General features: G+C 43.5%; 1 protein-coding gene across 5 annotated transcripts in view; it reads right to left on the reverse strand.

Moving 5' to 3' along the window:
- Positions 1–14320: 14320 nt before the first annotated feature.
- DPP8 (dipeptidyl peptidase 8) overlaps positions 14321–20380 on the reverse strand; it is a 75331-nt gene continuing 69271 nt past the window's right edge. For all 5 annotated transcript variants that reach the window (XR_002733383.2, XM_023220822.2, XM_023220824.1 and 2 more), the window contains one exon: positions 14321–18858. Coding sequence is in view for 4 of the 5 variants with exons in the window: in XM_023220822.2 (XP_023076590.1) it covers positions 18736–18858 (123 nt within the window). In the remaining variant the exon portion in view is untranslated. The remainder of the gene's footprint in view (positions 18859–20380) is intronic.

Below are 20380 nucleotides of genomic sequence, written 5' to 3' on the forward strand. Positions count from 1 at the left end.
AGTAGCTGGGACTACAGGCGCCCGCCACCTCACCCGGCTAGTTTTTTGTATTTTTTAGTAGAGACGGGGTTTCACCGTGTTAGCCAGGATGGTCTCGATCTCCTGACCTCGTGATCCGCCCGTCTCGGCCTCCCAAAGTGCTGGGATTACAGGTTTGAGCCACCGCGCCCGGCCTTTTTTTTTTTTTTTTTGAGATAGAATCTCGCTCTGTCGCAGGCTGGAGTGCGGTGGCGCACTGCAACCTCTGCCTGGCTTCAAGTGATTCTCACTCGTGTTTCAGCCTCCCACATAGCCATGCCTGACTAATTTTTGATTCACCCAGGCTGGAGTGCAGTGGTGCGATCTCGGCTCACTGCATCCTCTGCCTCCCGGGTTCAAGCGATTCTCCTGCCTCAGCCTCCCAAGTAGCTGGTATTACAAGCACACGCCACCACACCTGGCTAATTTTTGTATTTTTAGTAGAGATGAGGTTTCACCATGTTGGTCAAGCTGTTCTCAAACTCCTCACCTTAAGTGGTCCACCTGCCTCGCCTCCCAAAGTGCTGGGATTACGGGCATGAGCCGCTGCGCCTGGCCAATTTTTGTATTCTTTAGTAGAGATGGGGTTCTGCTATGCCAGTCTTGAATTCCTGACTGCAAGGTGATCCACCCGCCTAGGCTTTCCAAAGTGGCTGGGATTGCAGGTGTGAGCCAAAGGCATGAGCCACAGCACCTGGCCTAGAAATGTGGTTTCAATCTGAGCAGAGAGATCAGAACCAGGGAGAGTATTTTGTGAGCTGGTACTTCTCTGATCAGAGCACTGAAGACACTTTATTATCATCTTTTGTTAAATTGTTTGGCTCTACTGCTAGACAGTAACCCCATTGTGGTGGGAACCATGTGTCCTTCCATATCCCTGGCATCTAGCACAGTGCACAGAAGACAGTAAAATCCCAATGAATGTTTTCTGAACAAATGTTTTTTAAAAGTTACTTCTTTATTATAAACCATGCAAAAATGATGAAAAATTCATTTATTGTATTATTTGACTTTTTTGGAGAGACAGAGTCTCCCTTTGCTGCCCAAGCTGGATTTAAACTCCTGGCTTCAAGTGATCCTCCCACCTCGAACCTCCCAAAATGCTAGGATTACAGGCTCGAGATGCCTGGGCCAAAAATGATGAAAGCTCTAAATCTCTAAGCAGGGGACAAGATAGCACATTATTGTGAATGGGGTTTGAGCATCAAAAAAATGTTGGGAAGCACTTACCTGAGTCATCTCTAAAATGCCTGTTGGCTCTCTGACTCTAAATCAAGAATGTATGGATGACTTGCTCTGTAGACCAGCAGTGGGGGTCCATGGTACTCATATCATTCTAGACTAGATAACAGAATCCACCACTGTGGTGGTTTTAGAATATGTCTACAAATTATTTGACATTCCTCCCTTTCAGAAGTAGAGGCCAGGTGTGGTGGCTCATACCTGTAATCCCAGCACTTTGGGAGGCCAAGGTGGGTGGATTACCTGAGATCAGGAGTTTGAGACCAGCCTGGCCAACATGGTGAAACCCCATCTCTACTAAAAATACAAAAATTGGCTGGGCATGGTGGTGTGTGCCTGCGATCCCAGCTACTCGGGAGGCTGAGGCGGAAGAATCGCTTCAACCCAGGCTTCAGTGAGCTGAGATTTCACTACTGCACTCCAGCCCAGACAACACAGTGAGACTCGATCTCAAAAAAAAGAAAAAAAAAAAAGAACAGAATGTGGCGGAAGTGGTACTGCCTGGTTTCTGAAGTCTGTCATAGAAGGGGCTACTGCTCCTGCACTGCTTTCTCTTGGGGAACATGCGCCTTTGGAGCCCTGGGCCACCATGTAAGAAATCTAGCCACTTTGAAGCCATCATAAGAGAGATCATGTGGGGAGACCCCATGGAGGCAGAGGGGCTGGAGGGGCCCCAGCCGTTCCAGCCTCCAGCTGTTTGATACCTTCCAGCCCAGGACCCACATGTGTAAGTGAGGAAGCCTTCTTGACTGCTCTAGCCCAGCCATTGTCTGACTGCAACCACACAGGAGACCCTGAGCCCAGCCAACCCCCAGGACTGTGAGAGATAGTAACAACAAATGACTGTTTTTGTTTTACAGCACTAAGCTTGGGGTGGTTTGATATATGGTAACAGACCTGATCATCAGTACAGCTGCTGGAATCTTTACAGGGTTGGGTTCACTATTAGAACCACTCACCGCCTCCCCCATTTATCCCCTTTTAAACAAAAGATAGGTATGTTTCTAGTATCTTCACCCTTCATATTCAAAATTATCATCCTCATTGCTCCCCTGCTTAAACCCTCTGAGTAGCAGGATGGGTCTCATTTCACCCTGAGATGCCTTTCCACACCTTTCTCATCAAGTCTCTAATCGATTTGTGGAATTATGGGATATTTTTATTTTCTTCTTTGTGCCTTTCTGTTTTTTGTTTGTTTGTTTGTTTGTTTGTTTCAAACTATCCACATTGAACACTTATTTTTGTAAGGAGAAATAGTAAATGTAACATAGAGAGGAAAAAATACCTATAACCTTCAGTTTGGGATGATGAAAATATTCTGGAGGTAATAGTGATGGCCACACAAGGATGTGAATGTACTTAATGTCACTGAACTGTACACTTACAAATGGCTCACATGGGCCGGGCACAATGGCTCACACCTGTAATCCCAGCACACTGGGAGGCCGAGGCAGGCAGATCGCTTGAGCTGAGGAGTTCAAGACTAGCCTGTGTGACATGGTGGAAACCCATCTCTACAAAAAATACAAAAGTTAGCCAGGCTTGGTGGTGCGTGCCTGTAGTCCCAGCTACTTGGGAGGCTGAGTTGGGAGGATCTCTTGAGCCTGGGAAATGGAGGTTGCGGTGAGCCGAAATCAAACCACTGCACTCCAGCCTGGGTGACAGAGTGAGACCCCGTCTTAAACAAACAAACAAATAGTAGATAAAATGGTAAATTTTATGTTATGTATATTTTATCATAATAAAAAACATAGACGCCCTTAAAACTCAACTTGAGTCCACACTGACCTGTCTGTCCCATTCAACAGGTACTAACTAGATTATTTCTCATATGGTGACTTCTTTATGTTTATATTTCTCAGATGACACTGGAAGTTCCTTGAGGACAGAAACTAGCACTGTGCAGGTGGCCATGCCTACCGTAGACTCACACACGAATTGCCTGAAAATCCAAACACATTTCTCTAAAGAGCACAGCAAATGAGAGCTTCATCTCAGACTAGCCAATCAAAACCATTTTAACTCATTAAATATTTGAAATGTTATATATATTGCAGGGAAACATTGGAAATACTAGCAATTAAGCAAAATAGATAAATCAATGGAAAGTTTGAGGAGCTTGGGATTTAATTAGTAATAAATATATAAGCTAAAAAATAATTATTAACTAGGTAAAACAAAAAGCTATTCATGACTGAAAACAAATTCAAAGTTTAGCAGTGGCTCACGCCTGTAATCCCAGCACTTTGGGAGGCTGAGGCAGGTGGATCACTTGAGGTCAGGAGTCCAAGACCAGCCTGGGCAACATGGTGAAAACCCATCTCTACTAAAAATACAAAAAATTAGCCTAGCATACAGGCATGCACCTGCGGTCCCAGCTACTCCGGAGGTAGAGGTGAGAGGATCGTTTGAGCCCCAGAGGTGGAGGTTGCAGTGAGCCGAGATTGTGCCAGTGAACTCCAGCCTGGGCGACAGAGTGAGACCCTGTCTCAAAAAAAGAAAATATTTTAAGTATATTGTGTGGATTCATCTCTGAATACATTTACATAGTCTTAACGATGTAAAAATGGAATCTAATCTAGTAAAATTATAATACAACTATACTGAAGGAATGAGGGAGATGGGAACTGTGGGTATTTGGTGGAAATGGAAGGGAAAACAGCTAAATTCTAATCATTCATAGTGGGACGCCACCAGATAGTACATCAAAATTGAAAAAAAAAGAATAACAATACAAACATATTACTTGAGACTTGTATAACTTGACTTTAAGCTATGTGCCTATGTAACCCTGATACATTTAAAACTTTAAAAAATTCATTAAAAAGGTGGTGCAGGTGGACACCCTCCTGCCCTCCTGCTCTCCCTCCTCAGCCCTTTAGGCAGACACTGTTCCATCTGCTCATCCCATCAACGGCTACTTCCCGCCTGGGACAGCTGCTCCCGGATGCTCACCTCTGCAAAGCCACCTGCCCCAGCAAGACTGGGGTTCAGATCACTCCTTTTTGGTCCCCTTCTATAAGGCCCCGGCACATCTGGCATCTGGCACCATGGGCTGAGACCGGCTGTCTCTTGGGGTCTCTCTGGACGCTCTGCCTGCAGCTGGACACACTGATGGTGGCAGCATGGCAGCACTGTCCTCCGCAGCACTGAGAGGCATGCGACACTGTCATATTGTCCATCCCTGTTTGGAAGCTCATCCCCTCCTGCTGGAGTCTGTGTCTTCCCGCAGCTTCTAGGGGCTGGAATCCTCCCCCTGAACCTGTTCTACCCAACAGTCCTTTGCTCCGACACTTTCCCTATCAAAGCATGACTATCCCGTGACCTGTCCCATCGTTTGTCTCTAGACAAGCTAGGCCGGCTGAGGTGAAGCAAGCAGCAGAGCTGGCGGCAGATGCACAATCTCCTTAGCTTCCATCATGCATGGCCCTTCACACTTCTTCCCTGGCACCCCCAGCTTTTTCTACCATTCTCCCCACAATCAGCTCTCCCAGTGCGCCAGCCCCCACACCCCTGATCCCTTCATTCCTATTCTCCCTGCCTGAAATAACTTCCCTCCACCTGGGGAAGCTTGTTCGTTAGTGACCAATCCAAATGTTACCTCCTTTGTGCAGCCTTCCCTGACCACCCTCTTTTCCACTGCCCAGAGAACTAATAGCTCGTGTCTGAGTGCTACGTGCCAGGCACTAGGAGCTTTGCATGTGTTTTCTCATATCAAAGCCCACAGCAACTCTGTGAAGTAGAATAATCATTAGCTCCATGTAACTGCTCAATTCATGTTGCTCACCAATTAGCTGGTGAAACCAGGATCAGCATTCCGCTTCTGCACTGTGACCTTGGGCAAGGCATACACCTCTCTAAGTTTTCATTTCTTTCCCTGACCAAAAAAAAAAAAAAAGTGGGGGAATAATAATATGCCTGACATCCCAGTTTTATTGTGAGGATCAAATTGAATATGATGATGTCATAAGGAAGTACTCTAAGTGGTAGGACACTCACCATACAAACATTAGCAGTTGGTATTCAGAGGGAAATGTGTCACCTGGCTCACAGGTAAAATATTTTATCCCTAACAAGGGCCTTACAGTTAATGATGCCTTCATTTAAAGGAATGTGGAGGTTGGGCACAGTTGCTCATGCCTGTAATCCCAGCACTTTGGGAGGCTGAGGTGAGCGGATCACTTGAGGTCAGGAGTTGAAGACTAGCCTGGCCAACATGGAGAAACCCTCTCTCTACTAAAAATACAAAAATTAGCTGGGCATGGTGGTGCACATCTGTAATCCCAACTACTCAGGAGGCTGAGGCCAGAGAATCGCTTGAACCCGGGAGGCAAAGGTTGCAGTGAGCCAAGATCACAACACTGCACTCCAGGCTGGGCGACAGAGTGAGTGAGGCTCCGTCTCAGAAGGAAAGAAGAAAGAAAGAAAGAGAGAGGGAGGGAGGGAGAGAGAGAGAGAGAGAGAAGGAAAGCAAGGAAGGAAGGAAGGAAGGAAGGAAGGAAGGAAGGAAGGAAGGAAGGAAGGAAGGAAGGAAGGAAGGAAAAGAAAAAAGAAAAAAGAAAAGAAAAGAAAAGAAAGAAATGTACAATACCAGAAGATCAGCCTTTGGGTCAGGTAAGTGGGAGGTATCTGAGGCCAGGGCAGAGTTTAGTCACCCCCATAGGAGGCTTTTGTACCCACCCTTGTTCATGGCCCAGAAGCTGCTGTCCTCCCAAGATCCCTGGGGCTGAGTCATGTTCCTCTCCCCTTCCAGCATCTATCTTCTCCCCAGGGTTTGGGCCTCACAGCTCAAGTCTTGGAGAGTACTCTGCGCCCTCTGGCAGGCCTGGATGGGTGGGGTTGGATCAACAGCAGGACGGCCAACTTCGCTGTCACGAATCACTTCCAAACCGCCATCCCATGCCAGTCTGTACTTGACAATTTGGCCTCACAGCAACTCTATGATGTATTAAAACTCTACTTTAGGGTCCAGGAAACCAAGGGTAGAGAAGCAGAGGTGTTGCTCAAAATCACAGCCGCTGGATCTGAACCCAACTCTATCAGAACCCAAATTCCCTTCTCTTTTTCATGCTCTGTCTCCTTTCTCTGGGCAAATTCAGGGAGATTCACATCCAAGACCCACCCAGCACTCAGAAGCTCAACACTTCTTGAGCTCAGCATCAGCTCAGTCCCTGAAGGAACTCAGACTTCAGACAAGTATCATATTTCCTTGATTCTAGGATCATTCTTGTGTGTGTGTGTGTGTGTGTGTGTATTTGGTTTGGCTTTTTGTTTTTTGAGACATGGTCTGGCTGTGTCACTTAGGCTGGAGTGCAGTGGTGCAAACACAGCTCACTGCAGCCTCAACCTCCTGGGCTCAAGTGATCCTCCCGCCTCAGGCTCCCAAGAAGCTAGGATGATAGGCACGTACCATCAGGCCTGGCTTTCATATTTTTTGTAGAGATGGGGTCTTGCTATGTTGCCCAGGCTGCTCTTGAACTCCTGGGCTCAAGCAATCCTCCCACCTCAGCCTCCTAAAGTGCTGGCATTACAGGCGTGAGCTACTGCACCTGGTTCTTAGGATAGTCTTAATTCACGTTTTGATGTTTCTAATATTAGGGTCTTACAAATGGTGACCTCTTAGATTTTAGGAAATTTAGTAGGAATTCTAGACTGACAGTCCTAGATACTGTATTCAGGTGTCCATGTTCAGCTACCAACTAGTTTGTGCCTTTGGGGAAGTCACTTTACCTCCTTGTACCTCAGGGAGTTAAGTCGGCCTGAGTTTTGGTTCCAATTCTGCCACTGAACAGCTGTTATGGCTTTGTAGTCCTCCCTGGGCCTCAGTTTCCTCATCTGAAAGTGAGGGGAGGGGTCATTGATTTTCTACCTGTTCTTTTAAGCTGTGGAACGTGTTTTCCCTGATTATACATGAGTAAACAGGTAAGTTGCTGTGGGTGGAACAATGGGTGGGGACCTCCTCTGCTCCCCGTACCTCTGCTGAGGCCACCCTAGCAACAGCCTTGGCACCCTTATTTTGGCAAATTTCTCTGCTTGGGTCTGGCTTGGGAGGACATTGTTCTGGGAGGTGGAGACACAGCTAGAAGCTCTGAGCTTCAGTATGGACTCTAGGCAGCTGGTATGGCCGCGGAGTAATCATTTCCCGGCTTGGCATCAGCTTCTCTTCTGTTAAGTAAAGTGGTAAATTAGATGATTTCTAAAAATACGTTCTGGCTCTAACGTTCTGTGAATAAAATCTTCCATTGCTCTACCTTAGGGACTTTCTTTTTTTTTTTTTTTTGAGATGGAGTCTCACTCTGTCACCTAGGCTGGAGTGCAGTGGCATGATCTCGGTTTACTGCAACCTCCGCCTCCTGGATTCAAGCGATTCTCCTGTCTCATCACCCCGAGTAGCTGGGATTACAGGTGTGTGCCACCACACATGGCTACTTTTTGTATTTTTAGTAGCGATGGGGTTTAACCATGTTGACCATGCTGGTCTCGAAATCCTGACCTCAGGTGATCTGCGGTCCTCAGCCTCCCAAAGTCCTGAGATTACAGGTGTGAGCCACCAAGCCCGGCCAGAGACTCTTCACTCTGGTTAAACATTAGGATCACCTAGAGAACTTATTTTTAACACATTAAAATATGGCAGGACCTCCCCTCCCCATTTTGATGTAATGGATCCTGGGAGGGACTTATATATGAATGTTTTTAAAAGTTGCCCAGGCAACTATAATAGCAACCAGGGTTGAGAAGGACAATATCTCCTGACCTGAAGCCTCAGTTGGGGATAAAGAATACAAACTACAAGGACATTTTAAAGAAGGAGTTCTAAAAGCTTAAATTTGGGAAGGATTTGGTTTCTTTTTTTTTTTTTTTCAGACGGAGTCTCGCTCTGTCACCCAGACTGGAGTGCAGTGGCTGGATCTCAGCTCACTGCAAGCTCCGCCTCCCGGGTTTATGCCATTCTCCTGCCTCAGCCTCCCGAGTAGCTGGGACTACAGGCGCCCGCCAACTCACCCGGCTAGTTTTTTGTATTTTTTAGTAGAGACGGGGGTTTCACCGTGTTAGCCAGGATGGTCTCGATCTCCTGACCTCGTGATCCACCCGTCTCGGCCTCCCAAAGTGCTAGGATTACAGGCTTGAGCCACTGCACCCGGCAGGATTTGGTTTCTTTTGCAGTTACAAACAAATTGGTAGATGGGTGCTTAGGAACCTGCAAGCTATCAATCAGACAACCCTAAATGGGGGATGTCAGATGTTTTTATTTGAAAATTTTTTTTGGTATTCAAGTATCTCATACATATCTGACCCTGCAGTAGGTATTTTGGGTGAGAATTAAACAAGTGTAAAGGTACCACTTTGAGAGTCTGTGATCCAACTGGAGAAACAAAATCGGTAGCAAACAGTATGGTATGAAACTAAATGCTAGGCTGGGTGAGGTGGCTTATGCCTGTAATCCCAGCACTTTGGGGGACCGAAGTGGGCAGATCACTTGAGGTCAGGAGTTTGAGACCAGCCTGACCAACATGGTAAAACACCGTCTCTACTAAAAATACAAAAAGTAGCACAGCATGGTGGTACGTACCTGTAATCCCAGCTACTCAGGAGGGTGATGCAGGAGAATCGCTTGAACCCGGGAGGCAGAGGTTGCAGTGAGCCGAGATGGCACCACTGCACTCCAGCCTGGGTGACAGAGCGAGACTCTGTCTCAAAAAGAAAAAAAAAAAAGAGAAATTAAATGCTAAATTTGAGATAACCTTTATTGAGTTACTGTGTACCAGGCATCATGTGCTTATGTATATTAACTAATCCAATCCTCCACTGAGTTTTTTTTGTTTTTTTTTGTTTTTTTTTTTGAGACAAGGTCTCACTCTGTTGCCTGGGCTGGAGTGCAGTGGTGCAATCTTGGCTTATTGTGATCTCCACCCCCCAGGTTCAAGCCATTCTCATGCCTCAGCCTCCTGAGTAGCTAGGATTACAGGAGTACACCACGACAAACAGCTAATTTTTGTATTTTTAGTAGAGATGGGGTTTTGCCATGTTGGCCAGGCTGGTCTCGAACCTCTGGCCTCAAGTGATCCTCACACCTCAGCCTCCCAAAGTGCTGCGATTACAGGCGTGTGCCACCCCGCCCGGAGTGTTTTTTGTTTTTTGTTTTTTTTAGATAGGGTCTTGCTCTGTTGGCCAGGCTGGAGTGGTGTGGCTCACTGCAGCCTCTGCCTCCTGGGTTCAAGGGATTCTCCTGCCTCAGCCTCCTGAGTAGCTGGGGTTACAGGTGCACGCCACCATACCCAGCTAATTTTTGTATTTTTAGTAGAGACAGGGTTTCACCATATTGGCCGCTGGCCAGGCTTTTATTTTTCATTTTTATTTTTTTTGAGACAGAGTCTCGCTCTGTTGCCCAGGCTGGAGTGTAGTGGCGTGATCTCAACTCACTGCAACCTCCGCCTCCCGGGTTCAAGCAATTCTCCTGCCTTATCCTCCCTGGGTAGCTGGGATTTACAGGCACGTGCCACCATGCCCAGCTAATTTGTGTGTGTGTGTGTGTGTGTGTGTGTGTGTGTGTATATATATATATGTATTTTTGAAATGGTATCTCGCTCTGTTGCCAGGCTGGGGTGCGGTGGCGCAATCTCAGCTCACTGCAACCTCCACCTCCCAGGTTCAAGCGATTATCCTGCCTTAGCCTCCGGAGTAGCTGGGATTACAGGTGCATGCCACTATGCCTGGCTAGTTTTTGTGTTTTTAGTAGATATGTGGTTTCACCATGTTGGCCAGACTGGTCTCGAACTCCTGACCTAAGGTGATTGCCTGCCTCATCCTCCCAAAGTGCTGGGATTACAGGCGTGAGCCACTGCGCCTGGCAGGAGGGTCTTGAATGTCAGACAGAATTTGTATTTGATTAGGGACTAGAGCACCACTTGAAGTTTGGCAGGAAATAATTAGCTTGCCAGGCTGGGCACGGTGGCTCATGCCTATAATCCCAGTACTTTGGGAGGCTGAGGCACCTCTCAAAGTGCTGGGATTACAGGTGTGAGCCACCTCGTCTGGCGTGAAAGCTAATTTAAAAAAAAAAATTTTTTTGAGACAAGGTCTGGCTCTATCACCCAGGCTGGAGTGCAGTAGTGTGATCTCAGCTCACTGCAGCCTCTGCCTCCAAGGCTCAAGCGAGCCTCTCACCTCAGCCTCCCGAGTAGCCAGAACTACAGGCGCACATCACCACACCCGGGCCCAGGAGTTCGAGATCAGCCTGGCTGAACAAAGCGGGACCCCCGTCTGTACAAAAAATGAACAAATTAGCTGGGAGTGGTGGTGTGTGCCTGAAGTCCCAGCTATTTGGGAAGGTGAGGTGGGAGGATCACCCGAGCCTGGGAGGTTGGGGCTGCAGTGGGTGTGTTCATGCCACTGCATTCCCACCTGGGCAATAGTGGGAGACGCTGTCTCAAAGAGAGAGAGCAAAAAAGCTCCTTTAAAGGAAGTGGCTTCTAGGTGGAAAGTGAAGTTGGTCCTGAGAGCCTACTGAGGGCAAGGACTGTATCCTCTTCAATTCTGTTTTCTGATGGCCTAGCATAGACCTGGCACATGATTGTTCCTAAATATTTGCTAAATGAAAGTTGAGAAATGCTTATTTGAAGTCACTTGGAATTCTATTCTTCACCCTGAACTCAGGGTGGACAGAGAGCTGCTGTATTTACCCGGCATTGAGATCGTGAGACCTAGACTGGGAGAGGAGCAATAGGAAAGAAGAGGAATGGACGGTTGAGACAGCTTAAAGCAATTAACTGGCACGGCAACACATCAAGTACCCAACTGAACTGCAGACAGTAGTATACACATGCATGCTTAGGGATGCAACTATGACAAGGTATGTGCTCAGTAATTAAGCCAGCACAGAAAGCTCATTTTACAGAGAAGCTTTGTGGTTTCCAGAACCATCCTGGCCAGAGGACTGACCTTCCTGCAAATAACTGTCACTTCTGAGTAGAATGTTAAGCTATGCCACATCTACAGGGTGTTTTTCCAATAAAGATGGGGGAATCCTGGAGCTAGCTAAGGACAACTATCCTGGCTAATTGCTTCCCCAAACTTCTATTTTAAGAACACAGGTTTGGAGTCCAATTTAGAGAGAGCATCTTTTAGTAAGGAGTAAGCAACAAACAGCAGACTAAACAGTCTGTGTCTTTCAGAGCTGAAATTACAATGGGAGCTCAAACTCTTCCAGGGTGATAGAACTGGAAGATGAATCCTTAAATCCTAGTAAATCCCCAAACTACACCGAACCCAAAATAAAATTATACTTTGGTTATGAGATTCTCACACTGCGACTGTTTCACTCTACTCCCCACAAAAGCACCAAGGGATCAACATCTGCCCCCTCATATCCATTGGGTGGGGTGGGTGAGGTTAATAGGGCCAAAGGGAAGTCAAAAGGCTTCAAGGCTATAGCACTTGCTCCGAATCTGGGGCACTGGAGTTCTACAGCTGGAAGTCTACACCTCCGTCACAGTATATAGGATGCTTATGGCTAGTCTGAAAGCTTTTTTTTTTTTTTTTTTGAGACAGGGTCTTGTTGCCCAGGCTGGACTGCAGTGGTATAATCATAGCACACTGCAGCCTCGACCTCCTGTGCTCAAGTGATCCTTTGCCTCAGTCTCCTGAGTAGCTGGCATTATAGGCATGCACTATCATGCTCAGCTAGTTTTAAAAGTTTTAGTAGAGACAAGATCTTGCTATGTTGCCCAGGCTGGTCTCAAACTCCTGAGCTCATGCAGTCCTCCCACCTTGGCCTCTCAAAGTGCTGGGATTACAGGTGTGAGCCACCTCGTCTGGCGTGAAAGCTAATTTAAAAAAATGTATATTTTGAGACAAGGTCTGGCTCTATCACCCACGCTGGAGTGCAGTAGTGTGATCTCAGCTCACTGCAGCCTCTGCCTCCAAGGCTCAAGCGATCCTCTCACCTCAGCCTCCCGAGTAGCCAGAACTACAGGCGCACATAACCACACCCGGGTAGTTTTTTGTGTTTTTGTAGAGACAGGGGTTTCACCATGTTGCCCAGGCTGGCCTCAAACTTGTGAGCTCAAGCAATCTGCCCACCTCAGCTTCCCAAAGTGCTAGGACTGCAGGCATGAGCCACTGTGCCAGGTGAAAGCTGATTTTTGATAGGCCAAGGTAATCTATAAAATTTCCCAACCATAGTGTTATAAATAGATCATATGTATAATGAGATACTAATTTCTTTAAAGTTGAGGTGGGCCTGGAGAGTCACTTCTGGCTACAAGCAGCCTTAACAGCTTACCCCAGTGTGCACGTGTCCTTGTGTCATACGAGTATCTCTTTTTGTGTTACAAGATGAAAAGGTTAGGAAGCACTCATCTACAGCAGTCCCTTACTTTTTATTTTTTTGAGACAGAGTCTCACACTATTCCCCAGGCTAGAGAGCAGTGGTGTGATCTTGGCTCACTGCAACCTCTGCCTCCGGGGCTCAACCGATTCTGCCTCAGTCTCCCGAATAGCTGGGATTATAGGCATGCGCCACCATGCCCAGCTAATTTTTGTGTTTTTAGTATACAAAAATTCATTCACTATGTTGGCTAGGTTGGTCTTGAACTCCTGACTTCAAGTGATCTCCCTGTCTCAGCCTCCCAAAGTGCTAGGATTACAGGCGTGAGCCACCGCACCCGGCCTAGCAGTCCCTTATTTTAAACTCATTTTTATTCCTAATAATTTTTGTATACAAAATAAAAGTTTAAGACCCTAATACAGCTGTGGTTCTTAACTTTTTTGGGGTCATTATCCCTTTGAATATTTGATAACACCAAAGAGCCTATCTCCAGAATAATACACTACTACTTTTCATGCAATATTTCACACACAACTTGAGGGTTACAGAATCCAGATTAAGTATCTGTTCTGGAAGGATTATCAGACAAACCCATTTACTTATTTCAGAGGGGTTCATCTGCCTCCTCTCTGCCCTTTCTCTAATAAAACTTCAAAAAAAACAGAATATTGTCAGGCCAGGTGTGGTGGCTCACGCCTGTAATCCCAGCACTTTGGGAGGCCAAGGCAGGCACATCATCTGAGCTCATGACAGACTTCAAGAACAGCCTGGCCAACATAGTGAAACCCTGTCTCTACATTAGCCAGATGTGGTGGCAGGTGCCTGTAATCCCAGCTACTTGGGAGGCTGGGGCAGGAGAATCGCTTGAACCTGGGCAGGGGAGGTTGTAGTGCGCTAAGACTGCACCACTACACTCCAGCCTGGGTGACAGAACAAGACGCCACCTAAAACAAAAACAAAAACAAAAACAAAAAAACCCAGAAACCTCTGAAATACATAGTACATTAAACTCCCTCAAAGTTTCCTGGGCAGTAGGGACCAGGCGTGGTGGCTCATGCCTGTAATCCCAGCACTTTGGGAGGCCAAGGCGGGTGGATCACGAGGTCAGACGTCAGGAGATCAAGACCATCCCGGCTAACACAGTGAAACCCGATCTCTACTAAAAATACAAAAAATTAGCCAGGCGTGGTGGTGGGTGCCTGTAATCCCAGCTACTCCGGAGGCTGAGGCAAGAGAATGGTGTGAACTTGGAAGGCAGAGCTTGCAGTGAGCCAAGATTGTGCCACTGCACTTCCGCCTGGGCGACAGTGCGAGACTGTCTCAAAAAAAAAAAAAAAAAAAAAAAAAATTTCCTGGGCGGCATGCAGAAGCCACTATCAGCTCCAGGTGGTATTCCCACAAACCCCCAGCTGCTCGGGGGTGGAGGCTGGGGGAGGGGAATATGCTCCTCACTGGCTGTAAGCACCATTTACCCACATAGTATCAACCACTGGTTGTTGGGAACCACTTGCAGATAGAAAGCAGTTCTCTGCACACCTCCCAGTAGGCTTGGATGCATTTTGGTTAGTGTTTATACTAAAACCCCCATGTAATCCTTTATACTGCAGTCTCTCTTCTCCACTGCAAGCACATGACCTTGTTCATGTGTATTAGTCACTCCATAGTTGTCACTAATCAAGGCAAGGTTGTACATTTCCCATGGGCAAATGGGAGAAAAAGGAACATTTAAATCAGTTAATTTCAGCAGCATCTTTATTGCAACAAAGAACCTGTAATAAAATGCAACAAAACTAATGTTTCACTTTACATGATTAAAAGCCATATACCTAAAAATGAGAAAACCCATAAGCTTACTGGAGTGAGACATGCAATTCTTTTTATACAAGTCAATGCTTAAAACAGCAGGCACTTTATGTTCTAAAATTAAACACCTGAACTCCAATTTTGCTGAATACAACATAAATTTGTTTTGGGGTTACTTAAAAACAAACATACAAACACTACTTTTTCTTTACCTGTAAAGGACTTACGAAATGATTACCTAGAGTCCAGCACCTTGCACTAACATCTCCATATTTGAGGCTGGAAGATGGATAGGTGAGGGTGGGAAGGTGGGAGTCAAAAAAGTTTTCTTTCTCCTTTATATCTGATGGGAATAGACACTCACCTTATATAGTTTAGAAATGGCCATGTCTCTTTTCTTACATCAAATAGCTATAAGATGGGCTCCCTGGTGTAAGCAAGCACTCTACTCTATATTCCAATCCTCAAATCCCCCACTATACCAAGGAAGACACATTTAGTGCAATGAGTTTAATTAACTTCAGAATGTCATATACTAATTAGAAGTACTGCTTCATTAATAAGCATGCTTAGCATTTACTTTGGAATGGAAAAATTAACCATTTTTTATGTGGTTACCTTTAAAATGTTTTATATGAATATATTAATAAATATTTCTTTAAAAATTTACCTTTTCTATATATCATTTAACTACCATGAGGCAGGACACCTGGCTGGAGTCCAGCACCAACTGGCTACTAACTGGCTGTGGTCACGGGTATATTTCCTCCTCTCTCTCTAGCATGTAGGTTGTTCTTCTAACAAATGAGAATATTAGATTAGATTAAATCAAAGATTGATTCCATCTTGGAAAATGCATGATTTAATAATGAGAAATCTTACAGGAATCATTCCACCTGAAGAGAACTATGCTATAGAAAGGCCGGCTATACTATCTGGAAGGAATAAAACAAGTAGTAAAAAAAAAAAAAAAAAAAAAAGTAAGCATCGGTATCAACATTGCATTTTTTAAAAAGGTAATGCATGCATTGTGACCTAATCTTCTTGTATGAGGCTTTGGAAAAGAACCAGGAATGGCATAAAGAGAAAAACTTTTATTCCAAAATTAATCTCCAGACAAACGGGATAGAAACAAAGTAAACATCTCCTGCTGCTTTCAGAGTGAGAAGGGCCAAACAGTTACCACAGATGAGCAGCTTCATGGACTACTGTTTAGGTTCTTGTGAATCAGTCCAGTGTAAAAAATCACCTATTATTAATCCAACTCCATTCTCTATAGAAGAGTTTCTTAAAGTAGTCCATAGATGACTTACTGTAGGATCGCCTGGAAAGCTTGTTAGAAATGCACATTCCTGGTGTCTACCCAAATCAATGGAATACAAATTTTTATTTATTTATTTATTTTGAGGCATAGTCTGTCGCCCAGACTGGACTACAGTGGCGCCATCTCAGCTCACTGCAACTTCTGCCTCCTAGGTTCAAGCGATTCTCCTGCCTCAGCCTCCCGAGTAGGTTCAGGATTATAGGCACACGCCATCATGCCCGGCTAATTTTTTTGTATTTCTAGTAGAGACGGGGTTTCACCATGTTGACCAAGGTGGTCTTGATCTCCTGACTTCAAGTGATTCACCCGCCTTTGTCTCCCAAAGTGCTAGGATTACAGGTGTGAGCCACCATGCCTAGCCTGGGAATACATACTTTTAAGAGTGAGATTCAAAACTCTACATTTCTTTTAGTAAGTATCCCAGACGAATCTTAGATTTTGAGTTCCACTACTCTAAAATGCTCAAGTAACTATCCCTCTTGATGGTTGTTCAAGTGTACACATTTATCAAGTCTTTAAAAACACAGTATGATATTATGTAACCTAGTGCTTTTTGGCTCCCACTAAACTGTTGCTACTTTTATATATTCTTGCCGTTTAAGCTGTTACCCATACTCATGGGGTACAAACTTTTAGTTAGATTTCTACTGATTGCCTCAATTGACTACGATATTTTCCACACTGGTTGTAAAAAGCAAATTCAGTCAAACTGTCTTTCTGCAAGTGAATTCATTCAGGTATTTTTTTCCCGCTAAAGCAGCAGAATGGCATTTAAGTGGGAGTGATAATAGAAACATTCTTTGTGATAGGAGGAAAGGAGAAGGCAACATGCAAAAGGAAAACACCGGTGAATTCAAGAGTACATGAAGTTTTCTAAGTTTGTTTCAGCAAAATAAAAGATGCCATTTTGAAGAAACAGCCTTAATGGGTGAAAGGTTTCAATGGAGTAGCTGCTTAAAAGCTACTGTATACCATTTCTAGTTTATATTGCGTATAAGGATAGATCCTTTGAGGCCAGTTAGTCCAAACGAAACAAAACAAAACACCCTCCACAGTCAGATATATACTTAAAGGGGAAAAATACTTTCTTGGGGAAGAAAGTTACCCAAATCAATTTAATTTAACATTGAAAATATATATAAACAAATTTTGGCATGGGAAAATATCAAACATGAAAAGCAATACATATACAGATAATAAGAAAAAGTGTGGTATCTATTATACAGTATAAACACAAACAGCAAAACCCAATACCTTTCCCAACGACAGAACCACCATGTCATCCTGCCATTTCTGGGCTTTCCCTACCTCCCACTTGGTGTCAATGAAGTCCACCTCTTACCAGTAGTCACCAACCTTACTAATGAAGGCTGTGCTCTCTATGGGGAAATCTACTCTCTCTGTAGTGATGAGAAAGAAATATAGCAAGTTTTCTTGGAGTGTTGTTTAAAAGTATTGGTAATAACTTTCTAAACACTGAAGTGTGCGATCAAACTCATAGATGCCTTCCCTGCCACTGGTGTCAACGTGACCGATCTAGCACCCCAAGACTCTAACAGGGCAGATCTCAATTAGCACCTGAAAGCCTATGAGCTCTCTTCATAGCTAAATCCTAGTGCTAAACCAAGAAAAGTTCATGATCATTCAAGAAACCTGTTTATAGGCTTTAAACACCAAAAAAAAAAGAGAGCCATGGGTTGCCAGGGATTAGTTTATGGTAAAGAGGTTATCTGTAAACATTTGTATTTTAAGCTTACAATATCTAAATTATGTTCAAATAATTTTAAAAGGATAAAGTTTAAATGTGTAGGATTTCTAAACCTAAGAGGGAAAAAAAAAAAAAAAAAAGAATTATAAAAGTAACTCTAAGGAACTCTTCCTCCCCTGAATCATGTTACTCTGTAGCTGTGCTGGCAAGACAGTGATTTATTGATTCTGGTTTCCTTAATATTCTAGTTGTTTAAATTTCAGTTTCCAAACATTTTCCTGAGTCTTTTTGTTAAAACTACTTCTGCTTAGTTTTTAATCAGGCCCTCACCACCTCTTCTCTCTGTCATTTCCCAAACCCAGGACTCTCCACCCCACTGTGACTCCCTTCAATCTCCTTAAAATTCTAGAATATTTTAATAAGGAAATTCCAAATGGAAACTGGCACCACTAAATTTTCTGAAGAATTCTAGTGAATGTGTACTTTTTCCTTTTCTTAAAGGAAAAAAAAAAAAACAAAAAACAAAACTTGCCTGCAAATATTTAAGCTCTAATCATTTGATTAAAAATTTTCTGCCTGTAATTATCAGTATCATGACTAATTAAATCCATGCTACATATACAGTTACTAGCCTTTATGCAAAAGGAAAAGCCCACTCTGTTAATATCATCAAAGAAAAATGAGTATTATTTATACTAGATACAGATTAAATTGGCTAAAAACTGGTCAGTGCCAAAACAAGTGTCTTTAGGAGGCCACTAAGTTATCCTTGAAAAATCAATAATGAATGACTGGTTAAGTCAAGTTTAATGGTTATTAGTTCATAACATGCTGGATATGCCCAAGCAATGAAGCATAAGCTATTCAATTACATTTAAGTGCTATCAAATCTGTAACTAGTCAGAGATTCTGGAACTGAACCAAACCAATCACTAATATCATATTTTAACAAATTCGAAAGTATACTGTAAAAATACACTAATTAAGTTCATGAAGTTTATAATACTATTAAAAGTGAAAATAGGGTAGTATGAATACATGGTGTTAATGCTTTTTTTTTTTTTTAAAGTAATTCTCATGGTATTGCTGGGTCTCTCAGGAATATGTATCATCTGATTTTGAGCATGTGGGGTTAAGGTATTAGATTACTACCACAAACTGTAGACCCCTGCATGGCACCACATTTATTTTCAGGAGTAGATGTTACGTGGCAGGTATCAAAGTGTGATGATCAATTCTGTGTTTTCTATTGATTAAACCTCCTCATTTGGTTAAATAGCCAGTGTATACCAGAGAGTTCTATACAGGTCAAAATTATATCACTTTTAGAGCAGCAATACGTGATCCAAGGTTTTCCTGAAGGTAGTGCAAAAGATGCAGTTCATAATGTTCTCCAGATTCAGGAACTCTTATGCTGTGTCTCTCCTGAGGATAGATCTTACCAACAACAAAAAATAAAGATACAAAAAAAAAAAAAAAAAAAAAAGAATTTAGTAATACATCCTCTTCCAAAGCTTTCCAGAGATTTTAAACAGGATTAATAATATGAATCACAGCCTCTATGCAATATTGTAGAATAAATCCTATCAAAACGCTCCTCTCCTCATCTTATGACTTCCTTATTAAAATTAGGCTTAATGATGGATTTACCTGTAGAGCAATGGTTTGTTCTCTAAGTGTGGTCTATAGACTTTCAGAGGTCTCTGAAAGCTTTTCAAGGGATACAAACGGTCAAAACTACTTTTAGAACAACACAAAGACACTATTTGCCTTTACTTGTTGTGTCAGCATTTACAGTGATGATGCAAAAGCAAAGGTGAGTAAGCTGGGTAGCATGAATCAAGGCACTATCATTAAACTGCACTAGAAGTCACAGTATTCCTCACCACCACACACTTCCAATAAAAAAGAAAAACGTCAGTTTCAATTAAGTAGCGGTAAAAATTAGAATTTATTAAATTACAACCTTTGAGTAGAAGTCTTTAATATTCTGTGTTTATGAAATGGGAATGCATAAAGCACCTGTGCTACAGGATGTCTCAAGGAAAAGTACTAGTGTGAATGAGTCACAAGCTGAACTGCTGCTTTTTAAATGGAACTCCATTTTTAACTTCAAAGAATGACTGACAACTATGGTTATTTAGGGTATCCAGTAAATATTTTCTCAAAAGTGAATGAAGTGAGCTGGCCACTTCACAGACAACACTGACAGTATTTGTTGCCAATGATAAAATCTGGGCTTTTGAGTTAGAATTTTGGAAAACTTGCATCTACTACTATTAACTAATGAGTTTCCCAATACTTAGACACTTTTCTGACGAGATCAGTGGTAATATAACTGTATGTGATTTTTAAAATATTGTACAATAAAAGGCGTCAACATTTGAAAGACTGGAATAACACAGTGAGCCACTATTTTCCAGATGGCTAATGCATGGTAAAAGATCCATTTGAAGTATAAGATCTACACCTTAATGTAACAGAATATGAAGTTTATATATATCACTTCAGATTCCACACTAAAACCTAGCTTTAAGTCAGATGCAGGAGCCCATTCCCTGTAGTCTCAACTACTTGGGAGGCTGAGGTGGGAGGATTGCTTGACCCCAGGAGTTTGAAACTAGCCCAGGAATCATAGTAAGACTTCAATTAAAAAAAATAAAAATAAAAAAACAACAAAAAATTCATTGGTTGGCCATGGTAGCTCACCTTGCAATCCTAGCACTTTGGGAGGCTGAGGTGGGAGGATCACTTGAGTTTAGGAGTTTGAGATCAGCCTGGGCAACTTAGTGACACCCATCTCTTATTTATTTTTAAAAATATATTTAGGCCGGGCGCAGTGGCTCACGCCTGTAATCTCAGCACTTTGGAAGGTCAAGGTGGGTGGATCACGAGGTCAGAAGATCAAGACCATCCTGGCTAACACAGTGACCCCGTCTCTACTAAAAATACAAAACAT

The sequence above is a fragment of the Piliocolobus tephrosceles genome, chromosome 6 (assembly GCF_002776525.5).
Source record: "Piliocolobus tephrosceles isolate RC106 chromosome 6, ASM277652v3, whole genome shotgun sequence".
NCBI lineage: Eukaryota > Metazoa > Chordata > Mammalia > Primates > Cercopithecidae > Piliocolobus > Piliocolobus tephrosceles.